Source organism: Trachurus japonicus, chromosome 23 (assembly GCF_045865225.1).
Source record: "Trachurus japonicus isolate A0001 chromosome 23, Traja_1.0".
NCBI lineage: Eukaryota > Metazoa > Chordata > Actinopteri > Carangiformes > Carangidae > Trachurus > Trachurus japonicus.
In genome coordinates, this window is record NC_140929.1 from 6,555,277 (window position 1) to 6,570,181 (window position 14,905).

At 40.9% G+C, this 14,905-nt stretch overlaps 2 protein-coding genes across 2 annotated transcripts in view; one reads left to right on the forward strand and one right to left on the reverse strand.

Annotated features, from left to right (window-relative positions):
* The window catches only part of nrip2 (nuclear receptor interacting protein 2), a 31,909-nt gene extending 25,183 nt beyond the window's left edge, over window positions 1-6,726 (forward strand). The window contains exons 3-6 of the mRNA XM_085769146.1: window positions 70-152; window positions 1,429-1,535; window positions 3,939-3,991; window positions 5,556-6,726. Of these exons, the coding sequence (XP_085625272.1) occupies window positions 70-152; window positions 1,429-1,535; window positions 3,939-3,991; window positions 5,556-5,672 (360 nt within the window). The 3' untranslated portion in view covers window positions 5,673-6,726. The remainder of the gene's footprint in view (window positions 1-69; window positions 153-1,428; window positions 1,536-3,938; window positions 3,992-5,555) is intronic.
* The window catches only part of itfg2 (integrin alpha FG-GAP repeat containing 2), a 58,008-nt gene that overhangs the window by 26,892 nt on the left and 16,211 nt on the right, over window positions 1-14,905 (reverse strand). The gene's annotated exons all lie outside the window — the stretch shown is intronic.

The following is a 14,905-nucleotide window of genomic DNA, read 5'->3' on the forward strand; positions in this document are numbered from 1 at the left end:
GCGGTGTCAGACCGAAGTGGAAAATCACACACTGACACCGAAATCTCCCCCCTCTGTTTCCCCCCACAGTGCTGCGAGACTGAAGTCAAGGCGTCCATCAACACCGGCAGCCAACATAACCACATCTCCTCCTCCTGCTGCCAGAGGCTGGGGTAAGACAAACACCCTCGCTGCACATAAATTACCTGCCATCATTTCACACTTAAAAGTAGTTCAGACAATCAAAAAAATGAAAAGAAGAGTAAGAAAAGACTAAAAATAACCCAGGAAGAAGTATAAAGACGGAAATGATAGGAGCAGAAGGTAAAGGAAATTCAATAGAAAAAGAAATGGATAAAAATAAGCTGTAAGGACAGATTTAATGATGGCAGCCTATAAGCTCTTCAGGGAGGTTTTTCCAGTTTCACATCCTTTAAAGACTTGACATCACATCACCTTCATCTTCAAGAGGAGACATTAAAATACCAAATAAAACCCCCAGTCTTTAGATCTGAATGTGTGCAGTGTAAAAACGATGTGACATTTTGCTCTCATCTTAATTTCAAATCAGCTCTAAAAGGTAACGGGCAGCAGCAGAAGCTGCTATAACCAGAGCGATCTTTGTCTTCACAGTCCTGCCTAATGAATTCCCGGCTGCACAAACTTTCAATTGACATTTCAGCAAACAAAAAAATGTATGCACAATGTCACATAGCAACTAAAAAAACAGAGGACATATAGTACTTATACTGTAAGATGGAGGCAGTTGTATGAATGAATGAATATTTATTTTCGTGTCATGCCACCACTGTGGCCCATCCCATATACTGTAGGATTACAAGACATTTTTACTGACAAATCAAAGACTACCCGCCACACAAGTGCGACACATAAATAAACAACTAAAGATTACTTTCAGTTCTCATCTGTATATCGCTCTTCATCTCACTGCCACAGCCTTTTCAAGAAATAAAGAAAATGCAAATATTTTCAACTGAAAAAGATGTTTTAGCTTCCCAGCATCGTCCAACCACACAAATTCGTTATTTGGATCTACCTTACGAAACAGTTTTTGTCTTATAAAGTCATAGAAAGGACAGTATAACACAAAATGCATTTCATTCTCCACCTCTTGGATGTCACACATAGTACAAATTATATCGTCTTCTGCTGTGCTGCCAACATATCTGCCTGTCTCCATATGAACACCAAGAATACCAGCTCTAAATTGAGCACACAGGGATCTTTTCTTTTTTTGACAAATTATACAAAACATAATTTTCTGGGCCAGTAGGTACGCAGCTTTGGTTTACCCCAAATATCTAGTTCCCATCTATCTTTACTTAGTTGAAAAATAATGTCTTTTAATACATTCATCTCCACTTTCTCTTTGTTATATGTTTGAACTATTGATTTTGTGATTGTGATTGTGTGTCTGTGTGTCAACAGATTGGTGCCCAGTCAGGACGGTTCACCATGTGGTGTGAGCGGCTCGGTGACGGGTCTGCAGCTGCAGCTGGGCACGCAGACGCTCCAGTGTTCGGCCTATGTTAAAGGTAATTGCATCAGGTCACATTAGAACAGGGATGATGAGGGAGGGGATACGCTGCGAAAGTATTGGATGAATAAAACTTCACCGACTGAATGAAAGGCACTAAACGAGACGTTAAGGGATTATGGTCTGCACCAAACTTCTCCTGCAATCCATCCAACACAAGACAAGACAAGGCAAATTAGTCGCATTTATCTTTTTCCGGCAGCCAAGAACAAAATGTTGTGCCAATCCATCTGGCAGATATTTAACTCCACCATGAATGTCAGAGGATTTATCCTCTGGGAACCACGAATATTTTCACCAAATTTCCTCCTGGCCATCCATCATGTAGCTTGTTGAGGTATAATTTCACTTTCAAACCATGTAAACCGCACCAGAGCAATATTTGTACTGTCTATTACAGCGATCCATCCAAACGTCACAAACGTCTCTGGTGATTTTCCTCCCACGTCTATAAACGCTCCGTTCAGGTGCATAAATGCAGCAGCAGCAGAGAAACAGTCCCATCTCCCCCCGCTGTGCTGTTTCTGCAGACGCTCTGTTACTGTAGATTTGGAGGTGGATATGTGCTCGTCTGTCTACTTAACATTCAGTCTGTACGCTCCGGCCTTGTCCAGACAGAAATAAGCATCGGAGTAAAAGAACAGTCAGGTCGACAAGAACGGGTCAAGGCAACAACAGGAAAACATCTTCTAAGGCAAATAAATGTCTGCTCTCTGCTCATCTTTGCTTCTTTATATTATGATTTTAATGACGATCTGCTGCTCTGATAATGTCAGGTAGGTCTAAGTGGGAGGATTGTTTTCATGAACTCTGAGAAACAGGAGCATTGTCAACACATTTATAAGCAGAAACTAGTGAAGTAGTGAAGCCACTGCTGAGGAATTTAGTTTACGACCATTTCTTTTCCTTTTTTTTTCAAAGATGTCCTCTGGTCTTGAGTGGTCACGGGTTCAGTCTTTGGTCCGAAAAACTACATCTGCATTATCTGTGTCTAAAGCGTTGCATGACTTTCTATCTCTGGATGGGAAAAGTAGAGTTTATTTTTGTCAAGATAAGAGCAGCTCTCCTTATAAGGACATTTTCCTCCAACCGGCCGAGTCTCAGTCTGTTTTTCAGATTTTGTCCGACCAGAATTTTTGGGATCACATTGTTGGGGTTTCTGTTTGGTTTTCTTCTTAAGTGAGCGTTAATGTTTTTTGAGGGAAGATAATAATGACCGTCAATGTGAGATGTGACTATCACATATTTCATCATGAATCATGAAAATGGCACAGTAATAGTATTAGATTGGGCGGAGGGGTGGAGGTGTGGGTAGTGCTTCTCAGGACCAGACTAGGATAATAATTCAGTCTGGTAATCTATTATCATGTACCATGTATTAGTTTTGTATACTGTCCTGAGTTGTAAGAGTTTGTCTGCTGCACTTCCATTATTAAAGCTCCAGGAATAAACTCTTTGAGGCGTTTGAGCTCTGGTAGGATTTCTGTTGAGTGTAATAAGGATCTTGTTGCTCTGAGTAACTGATTATGTTTTTATTTGGAACATAATTTCAATGCATACTTACGCAGCGATAACAGTTTTTTCCATTTTCTTCTTTAACAGCAGTATTTCAGTAAAGAATACTGTAATTTCTTGCTGATGCGGTTTGGGCGGTAAATATGAAGCTACAGTCAAGAGAGGGTTAACTTTCTCTTAGCTGTCTGCAAGCTCTGGTTTATATAGAGATTAAACAAACCAGATAAAATGTGTTGATCAGTGAGGCAAGTTGGTGGATTTGTTACCGTTGGGACAGATACAGACTCGCCGTTTCTCTGTGTTTATTAGTTCTTACACCGATATACTTGTATGATCTCATCTCTAACCTGACAAGAAACAAGAAAACACGAAATAAAAATGATAAAGTGAAATAAATTGTGAAATCTTCCATAAAAGGTTCATCCTGATCTTGCCCTTGTTCATAATAATAATAATGATTCATGTTCACGGAGCTGAAAGAACAAGACCACACACACGTTATTTATGTTGTAGCTTCTGCCTGGACCTTCTCCTTAGTTCCACCTCACCAGTAAATAACGACTCTGCTTCAGTAATTAAACTCAGTAGCCAACTCCTTCATGGACGTTAAATTCCCACTCAGCTCAGAAACTCATACTTCTCTGCTGCTACAAACTTGAACCCGCCCTCGCAAGCTTGCGTTGCTTTATCAGCGCTCATTAAAAATAAGAGGGAATAATTCAGCTGTGTGGATGATTTGACCTGGATGGAGGCTAATGTATGCATGTTCAAATGAGGATGAATGGGAATCGGACTGCTTTTCCTCGAAGCAGCTTTAAAATTTCAGTTTATTTCTCTCCTTTTCCCTCTGTCTCTCTTCTTTTTTTCTCCCCTCCTCCCCTTGCAGAGGATGAGGCGTTTGAGCTGTGCCTGGGTCTCCAGACTCTGCTGGAACTCAAAGTAAGTTTCTCATTTGCTTTTGCTAATATTTGGTCAGATGTCTTTCAAACAACTAACCCTGAAATGATCACATGCATGGCTTTACATAAGCACAAGGGAAGAAGGAGGAAAAAAATAAATGCAAGTATAAAAATAAACATTTCAGGGAGAAAGATGGAGGCAAGATGGAACCTGCTCTTAAAGAGAGATGATACTGTATGTGGTGTTATCTGGGGGAAAGGCTGAGCAGTGTTATTTCCTCTCTGCTGCCCACTGTGCAGGTAAAACCCAGATAAGAAGGAAGTGAGGACATCCTGTGATGTGAAATTTGGAATTTGCGCATTTGAGAAATGCATTTTTGGCAACCTGGAGTCAGTGCTCTCTCTTATTCCAGTGTTGCTCACACTAATTAGAACAGGACTGGAGGGTATGAAATAAACCCAAGTAGTAATTTAGTAAATTGGCCCCTAAAGGAGTTTGTAAGGTGAAATGAACATTTCCCTCCGAGCTCACTCCTATATTTAACTTTAACTGTACAATTTCATAAGCAATGTAGTAATGAATTATAATTGGGAATGCAGAGTAATTTATTCTTGATTTATTCATGGTTGACTTCTCAGAGATACAGCTATAAATAATTATTCTCAGTACTTGTATTTATGCAGCAAGATAACACATGTCTAATAAAATAAATCAAATGTATAATGTATTTTAGTAAAGTAATTGAACAACCTGTCCTACAATGTTACAGTTGTTAGCATAGCAACTTGAAGCTGCCATAGTCAATAGCCCATTGTTATATTAACATTTGGTCACATGAACATTTTAGTGTTTTTCACCAGGAATTTTGATGGTGGAGACCTAAAAGGAGAGTGAAGCATCCAAACTGTGACAAATTATTGATAATCTTCCTTCTCGTCTGCTACACGTTTGTTAAAAGTTAAAGGGATAGTTCAACATTTTGGCAAATTGGCGCATTGCCATAATCCCTATAGTTTTAGCAGTTGTTACCTTTAATTGTCGGTGCAAGCTATTTTTAGAACGGCAGAGCAGAGCCGCGAGCTGCTCAGACCTACGCTACGGAGGCTAATGGGATTTCTTGGTTTCCCTCATCAAACTAATCAAATACACATTCCAACAACTCCAAAATGCTCTGGTGGACAAGTTGTGACCTGCACATTCACCACGCAATGAGATAATAACAGAACGTTATGAGACAGAGTTGTTTTAGAGGTAAATGCGTGGTGAATGTGCAGGTCACAACTTGTCCATGAGAGTGTTTTGGAGTTGTTGGATTGTGTTTTTGATGCGTTTGATGAGGGAAACCAAGAAATCCCATCAGCCTCCATATAGCGAAGCTCTGAGCAGCTCACAGCTCTGCTCCGCCGTTCTAAAAATGGCTTACACCGACAATTAAAGGTAAGGAACCTACTCCTGAAAGGTAACGAACCTAACTGCAAGAAGCTGATGTCTTAAATAGCATTTTCTATTTAGCTGGCAGTGATATAATTAAGACAACATGTACATAACCCCAGGCAGGTTGGGTTAATTATTCACTGTGTTAATTACACGTGTCGCCTCACAGTGCTGCCTGGACCTGAGCAGTCGTGTCCTGAAGCTGCAGGGCTGCGGCGACGAGCTGCCTTTCCTGAACCCTTCGACCGACAGCCAGTGCCACCACGACACCAACGAGAACCTGTGAGCCCGACTCAATGGCGGCAGCGGCGGCGGCGACGGAGGCGGTTGACGATGATGGCGACCGCTTCCTCCTCGTTTTTCTTTTTCGAAAACCGACTGCAGCAAAAAGTGGCGCCAATGCCGTTTGTGTCTGGAGCATCTGATAACAATGTCTCACACTGCCAGAACATGGACGAGCATTCGCCACCGTCGTTCTTGAGTTTACATCATTGTGTTTGTAGAATTAAGACATTCACCATGATTATTATCTCTTCTATTGAATTAGTCTAGTTCGCAGAGCGGAGGATGAGCAGTTATGAGACGATCCGACCTCTGTGAGTCTAATCATTCTTTATGATTATAATAATGTATATTCAGTCCACTTCCTCTGTTGAGCTGCTTTGGCGCACTAAGCTCTCTAAAAGGGAAAAATCATTATAATTATATAAAGTGGAATTAAGTGGAATATTTTGTGATTTGGCTGTAAAAAATACTTTAAATCACAAGTGTTATTGTAAAACTAAATCATTTCAGTTCAGATGTTGGTGAAGGAATTATTTCATATTTCGGGACATTTGCTTGTTTATTTTCTTGCCCAGAGATTGATGAGGTTGTTTCCACTTTCACATGTATGAGGTGAACACGAGGCTCCAGCCAGCAGCTAGTTAGCTTGTAGCTTAACGTGCTGAACAGAAACAGATCGCCTGGTTCTGTCTGATAGGAACAACATCTGCCTGCCAGCTCGGCTCACGCTCCCTAATTTACATGTTCTATCTTGTTTGTTTAATCTCTACAGTCTGTAAAAATGCCAACTTGTGGTTTAACAGAACAGGAAGTCCCTGCTCTAGGAACAGAAACAGTCCCACACTAAAGGTCTATAAAACCACAACAAGTTATTTCCATGTACAGATTAAAACGGGTGTTTCCTAAACCGTTTCTTTTGACTGACACACTCCCACGGCCCAGTCACATGAGCATGAGCTTCATCAACACCAATCCTCATAATCTAAATGTCTTCTGAGGTGATTTTAGATTTAATGTTAATTAACACTTACTGTACAAATAGCAATAATGTTTTAACACAATTAAATTCAACTGTACTACTTCTCCTTAAAGTGGCAGAAGCTGGAAACGTCACTGATTTATCCAGAACTTTTTTACTTCTTTTTTAACCAAACATTTTCCACAACTTACCTTTATCTACCTTAACTTTTAAAGGGCGTTTCCAGTCGTAATCAATGTTTACCTCAGATATGAGGTCACCTATGATCAATTAATTTCATACCATCGATACTCCCAACTGCAGCGTGTGGACGTTTATATTCGTTTTTGTTTGAGAATCGATCGTTTTTTCAATGTTCATTAATGCTGTGATCAATGAACATTGAAAAAATGATAGATTCTTTAACAAAAACGAATTTAACTGCAGGTGACCTCATATCTGAGGTAAACATTGATTACGACTGGAAATGCCCTTTAATTAATATTTAAATTGTCTATCTATTACTTTTAGTTACTTTAGCCCCATTACATCACTAGCAACCCTGGCAACATCTTAAATACCTACTGGGGTTAAGAAAGCAAGACATATTTGACTTATCTGTATCCTAGTTAAGGGGCTGGATATGCTGGAGGACATGTAACGAATGTTGGGATAGATCGGGAAATTAAGGATCCACATGTTGGATTCTTGTTAGTCCAGACCGCAATTGAACACACCTTTGAGATTGGACAGCTAAATTGCTCGTCAAATCCTGAACTTGAACGCAGCTTTAATAAGTGAGATTTATAATATATTTTGTTTCCTTTGCACAGAACCAGGCTTGTTGTTGTTTCCATGACAGTTGCTGGCTGCAACCTCACACTCATCAGATATTTATGAAGGTGGCATCGCTCTTCTCAGTGTCAACAAGAAGGTGAACGAGCCAGTTCCAGAAATGTTAAACACTTCCTTCAGGATTCAGTATATAACTCATCTAAAAAGTGACGGTACTCAGGATGTCCTTGCTAGTGTGTTCAAAGGAAAGTTTGCTTCTTTTTTTAAAAGAGTCTTTTAAGTGTAATTAGATGTGGATCAGGCTACCTCCTTAAGAAACAAGGACCGGTTCTCATCTAGGATTTTAAAAAGAGTTTCAGAGGTACTTATATTCAGCTTTGTAAAGCCCCTTTAGTTCTTTCTTCCCCTATCACAGAGACTGATGTTACATTTTCCAGGAGCACACCTCCAGTCTGTCACCACGCTGCAGACTGACTCGCAGTAGTTCCCTTATAAATCCCCTCCAAGTAAAAAAAATAAATAGACTTCAGGTCAGCCGGCCGAACATATTTGAGTCAGACTCAGCTACAGGAATATCAAAACATTCCATCTGCATGACTTTGTAAAGTTCTGCCTTTGTATAAGTCTGCATGTTTTGTGTACTAGTCTGATTGTGTCACGTTGAAGGTCTGAAGGGGGCTGGATGTGTATGTGTGTGTGTGTGCGGCGTGCGTGCGTGTGTACTGTATGTGTGTGTGCTTTTGTGTGCATGTACTGTATGTGTGTTTGGAGTCGGAGCAGTAGTTTTTCTGCCTCGTCACGGCTCCGGTTTCAGGGGGTTAGAGGAAAGAAAAGGTCTTACCTACCCCACAAAAAAAAAACCCGGTCCACTGAGCTCCGGTCAGAAGAAGCTGCCAAACGCCGACCCCAGCTGCCTTCCCTCTCTGCCTCTTTCAGGAGATTTTAATCACTCGGCTGAGGCTGCACTATGTGCCAAAGCCTCTCTATCTCTCTCTCTCTATCTCTCCACAAGCTCATCTTCCTCTTCGTTCAGAGGACCGGTCTACTTTGTGTATTTACCACCTTTTTAGGCTGACGTTATCCACTTCGACACCTCATGTTTGCTGATCTGCCTGTCACGAGAGAACAAAAACAACTCCCACTACACTACAGTGCCACCTGCCTCTCTTGTCTCTCCGTGTTTTCATAGCGTGGAGAATCAAGAGCTGCCTCAGATGTGCTTATACCGAGGGCTCATCATGCTCTGCTTTAATAATAATAACACCTGAGCCGTGCCGTGCTTCTGACTGTGCTACAAGTATCCATCCGACCGACCTCTGCCTCGGAGGTTGTTCCACATGTAGATTGGCAATGTTTGTTTCTCTTTGATGTACTAGTGACCTTCCTACTACGCCGTGTGAGAGGAATCGATGTATGACAGAAATTTATTTTTGGTGTTTCTCTTCTTCTGAACAGTATTTTCTCTGCCTAATAAAATATGTATTCTGGCTAGCTCTGATTGCATTCATACTTTTAATATTAGAGTGATGGGCTGATTTGGAAATGCAGACGAACATGACGTCAAAGGGCAGCAATTTGAAATCTCTAATCCACCCATCGGACAGCTCTCTTGGTTTTACTGGACCTCACATTGCTTCCCATGGTCCGTGTGAGCAAGAACCGGCCTGCATGTGCCCTTCACTGGTATCCTGCTATATAAAGACCTTCGTCGTCATGTCAGAGCAAAGAAAAGCAGATGTTCCCACAGCACCACGGGGGCCTTCGACAATTGACCCCAGTGACCGATGAAGATTCCCTTCTGTTCTGACTGTAGTGCCCTCTTCAATCCCACAGATGGAAGACAGCAACAATCAAGTGTCAGAGCAAGTCAGGGGTCACATTTGAAGTTGTGCAGCCAGGGAGGAAGAGAGCAAGATCGAGCCTCAGGTCCTCCGAAAACAAATTGCAGGTCAAGATGCAAAAGTGTTTCATGTCTCTGACTGACAGGCATTTACTACCAGTGCACAGAAAAACTATATGCAACCTCATGCTAAACTGATCGGACAGTTAGTTTTAAAGAAGCTACTGGTACTTGTATGTTTTGCTATTGCTACATAGCAAACATTAGCATTAATAGCTGTTTACTCATCATTATTGATGCTTCAGCCATTTGCTACAAGAGGTTACAATGTCCTTTGACTAGATGCTACACTGACTCGGTATCGGAAAATGACGAGGTGGGCTAGCTAGCAGATTAGCATGCTAACTTCTACAGAAGAAAATAAGTGATAGAAATAGATTTAGCCATGTAGCAATAGCAAAACCCACAAAAAGTAATCTCTAATAAGCAGTGTGATGATTTGCTCATGTATACATTATTTAAGCAATCTTAAGAACTGAGTAAATTAGAGAATGAAAAATAGATCAATCAACAATTGATTACAATAATTTTGTGGTGGTCCAGTTACGAGCTTATAAGGCTAACTGTGCTTTTTTTTGCTGTCTTGTTTCTGTATTTGTTGTTTTTTTATGGAGATTTACAAGGTCCAAATGTGAAACTTAAACCTTTTTGCTTTCAAGTCTAAAAAAACACGAGATCTGCATCAGGTCTTACACAAATATAATGAATCAGGTGAAAGTCTTGAGTCCTAATGTTTGTATGATTCAGTTCCCTAAATGCTCTATTAGTGTGATAATTGCAGTAAAAACAATATTACACAGCAAAACTAATGAGACCAGATGGAGAGCCTGCAGGTGCACGGCTAAAGGCATCAGCGACTAGAGAAGAAATCATCCACTGCCAATACATTTAGACATTTTCCTTCACATCTGCACTGGATTGGAATTTCATTTCTGGTATGACTTGGCTGATTCCCCTCAAACGCATTCATCCTGTCAGAGCTGTCAGACCACGCTATTTATTCGTTACGCTCCATGTACGAGCGCTCAGCACCAGTGAGCCCGAGGAACATCACAGGAACATGAAATTACAACAACGCTTGTTAGAGAAGAAGATAGCCCCCCCGCCTCTCTCTCTCAGTCTGCCCCCTCTCTTGTTTTTTAGTCAGTTTGCACAACCACATCCTGCAAACACTGCAGCAGGTAACACTTCTGGTAAAGGAAAGTACCATTGGAGTAGCTATTCTCACAGAAAACAAAAGCGTGTGATTGCCTGTTCCTCAAACACAGCAGATGCTCAGTCTGAAAACCACAGAGTGATCGTTTGAGACACTGGTGGTCACTAACAGAAACACGAGACATAGCGAGAGAGAGGAGGATGGATACGTGTTCCTCTTTTAACTTTAGCTGAACTTTAAGCTGCAGTGTGTGCAGTAGATGTGTTGCATACTCAAACACAGCTCACACCCTCATACAATATGCATGCAGAAGCTGCTCTCATTTAGTGGGCAGATCCTGCAGCACACACTGATCTGCAGCAGAGAAATCACCACCCAAAAGACTGAAGACACACACACACACACACATACAGTATATAGACTATATAGTGCAACATAGTGCTCATCTCCCCGGGCTTTCAGTGCACAAGAGGGGGCGGAACAGCCATCACAGACTTATAGCACGCTGCCCATGTGCTTGGCCACCCCTGTAATTACATTTATAGATAATCACTGGTATACCTCGGGCGTAGGAGCGGAACAAGGGAAGGTCGTCAACAATCCAACGATTCATTGAAACGGCTAAATATACCATAATGTGAGTTATGGTTACTGTTGATTTGTCTATCTATAGGCTACAGCTCTGGCTGGTGGTACTGTAACTGCACAGTCACGCTGACACAGTCAAGTGCGAGTTTTAGCTGTTAGCTTTTAAAAGATGTGAGATTTTTTTTTTTTTTGTAACGACTTACAGGGCAAAAGTGCAGTGACACATTATATATAGGCCTACACAGCGATAAGATTTGCATATGGAGGAGGTCTGAGTGGATGGATGAGTCAACAAAACAGTGGGAAGAGTTGTTCGCTTCCCATGCGTTTAACGTTATTATCACTAACCATGATGAGAAAGACTCAAAAAGTTGAGGAGAAACTTATTTAACTCCAAATAATGATATTTTCCTAAACCTAAGTAGCCTATAGTTTTACCTATAGGCCTAGTAGCATGGCGACAAAAGTAGGAAGGCCTCTTTCAACTACTTCATTTCATCAGCGTAGACTCAACGTCTTTTAATTAAGTGTAAAATGGACCTTTCATTCATCAGGTCGCTGAATCTTAAAGAGGAGGAGTGTGTGAAACTCCAGTCTTCTACTTTTTGGATTTCTGCTCCACTTGACATGATTAGAGACGGTTGGTGGAGGACGAGTGTGGGCAGGAGGAGGACTACCAGGCCTTTGTTGTCACAGACCCTTGATAACAGCACAGCCCACTCCTCCATCCACCCAGAGACCCTCATCACATCACAGCCTGTTCACTCCCACACTAGTGAGACTGTCTGCGAGTCAAGCCACAGAAGAAATTATTTACTTTTCCTGTCACCAGAAATAGCCTCCTGTCTTTTTTTTGTCTTCCATCTCCATCAGTGGTGGCGTGGCATCTCCTCCCGCTTTGTATCACTCCCTCCATCTGCCATCTGGTGAGGGATACAAACACACACACACACACGGACACACACACACTGCAGGATGGCCACTCAGTGGGAATGACCTACAGGTTTTAACCTCAGAGACTGAGGTAGAGATGTTGTGTGAAGCATATTGATCAGAGCAGCTCTTCTGTGGTCAGAGTTAAGGCAGCGGTTATGTAACATGAAGCTCCAGAGAGTGTTAAAGTTTCTAATAAAACAATGAAAACGTAAATAATAACAAATTATTGTAGTTTAAAAATTAAAATTAACTAAAACTAACAACAAAATGTGAAAAAATTACACTTCTCACCTGTCGAAGATACAAGATCTTCAAAATATATGGCTATAGCTTAGCAGGCTAACGCTGACATGTCGCCAGCTAGCTCCCTGTTTCCAATTAACAACAAACCAGTCACAACAATTTTACCCATCTTTATCCAAATTACAAATAAGAAATTAGGCTCAAAGTGTTTTCTAATGGCCTATGTGACATGTGCACAAAACACTTAGACAACTATAGCAAGCTAGCAAGTAGCCTACCCTAAATAATACGTTTACAACACAACTTGTTGAGCAAAAAACTCTCTATAGCACCTCCATGAGGTTATAACCATTATGAACTATCAAACTATCAAAAAATAAGATAATTTACTTTTTTAATCCTTAAAAAGTTAATGTAAGTGTGCTGATGCTAGCGCTGTTAACATACAATCACAATAAAATGTCTTTACTGCCAACAAATTATAGTAGGCTATAATTCACATGGTGATATTATGTTTATGATGTAGTTTTTAGCATGTAAATTAACGTGCCAGTATGCTAACGTCAGCATGCAGGTAGGCCTTCGCATTAGCAGCACAACATGTAATGTACTGTAGCTAAATGCTACATCCAGAAGTAAAATTTCTGAACTGTTGGCGACCAATACGATTGGTTGACATAGTTATTTAATTTCATTCAAAGGCTGTGAATCAGTGCTGTAGCCACAATGCACCTCTTTTCTCTCAAAATGTTCTTGCTTTTTTTTTTTTACTGTGTTAAAAAAAAAATCTTGTGTCAAAACTGGCTCTGAAAGCGATCTAATAAAAAAAGACACCCCCAAAATACATCCCACACACAGAAAAACGATACAGGATTAATTAAGATGTTCTTTTCTTCTATTCAGCCTTTCACATAATACCTTTCATGCTTAATCTGAAAGTGACACTGAGCGTTAAAAAGAGGAATTATTCAGTCACATATGAGGCGTATACTGTTCCACTGATCAAAACTGTTAGGACTTATAGCTGCAGCCATAACATTTCTGACATAAACACCAAACTCTTGCAGACTGCTGTGTATAATCAAGCATCAAATTAGATTGCAATCCCCCGTGCATCTGCTGAGATAAAACAGTGGCTGTGCAGCTATCCCCCAGCAGAGTATGAGGGGATGATGAAACGCTGCAGAATTAAGCTCGACGCAGGCAAAATTGGGCGCTGTTAATCAGTGGTGTCAGTCGCCACAGCGGCTCGGAGCTGTTGATGGAGCGTGATGGCGTTTATGTCAAATCTCTCTCGTTTGGAGGCTGGGGGTCCAGCTGTCTGTCAATCAGGATCAGATCCACTTTACCACACCCACCCCCCCACTGTGACACCAGGACTAAGCAATGGCACAGGGGGAAGGCTGAAGAGGAGGAATCGACAAATTCCTCAGGAAGTAGAAAGTCCTGGTTCTGCAGTGAAACGGCCTCTGTGATGTCGTATTATTATATTCACTATTAGATTATTATTACTAATGTGTAACCTGAGTTTTACTGGTGCAGCTGGAGCTCATTTAAACTACACTAAGTCAAAAGATGGGATAAACTATTAAAAAATCTCTCTTCACAGTACGTGAGAATGTTTACCTCTTTGTCTCAAAGAGTTACAGAAATCAAAGAGAAGCCAAACCAAAGAAAACAAGAGCATCAGTCACACTAGTCACGAATCCCCCCAAAACACTAAAAAAAACGTGTCGAGAAAAGACAAATGTAGTGCAACACTGTTATAAAGTCGGTCCACTCTGGCAGTCGGCCAGGGGGGCTGGGGGGCTGGATGGGTGATAAGAAACCAGACACTAGACACTGCTGTTTGTTTCCCGTTTCCTGCCATCAGTTGACATTAGTTTCTATTTTGATCTATTCACTGCTATATTTAAAAATGTACCATTAAATGTCAACTCACCTGATTCACTAAGATAAACACTTCTTTAAAAATGGATGAAAGATGCCTCAACAAAACTGTCTAAATATTATATGCAAACCAAACTATAGAGTGATTACAACTTGGTTTCCAACAAAACCGGTTGTTTTTGTGCCTAAATCCAACAAAACACTCAAATCAGAAAAAGGCTTACATTATATATGTTGCTCTATCAGAATAAAACTTAACATATATGATGTTTTTTGTCATTATGACAACTGGAAAATGTCTTTTTTGTAAGGCGTCATATGTAGAACAGGTATAAAGTGGAACAGAATGGACGCACTACAGTAAAGTACATGCACATCCATATTCTACTGTAACACAAGCTGAACCACCCTGAGCCTCACCAACAGGATTTGCTGCATTAGACTCTCAGGTGTTCTTGTCATCCCTCCCACCTCCTGCAGCGTTACGAGCTCTGGAGACGAGCTTTAAACTAAAAACCCTGATTCATGTTCTTTCAAAGCCGGCGCATAATTATCCTCGAGCATTCAGGCAAAAAAAAAAAAAAAAAGAGAGAAAAAGCAAAAACAGCCATCTCTGGCATTAGTGATTCATCGGCATTGTGTTTCAAGGTGCATGAGACATGTAAACTCAGCGAGTGAATCAATCATGAGACATCTTAGGCAATCAAACACAATGGCTGCAGATATTTTCTCTGAATCATGTTCAGGTATAATATTAGACGACGGCTG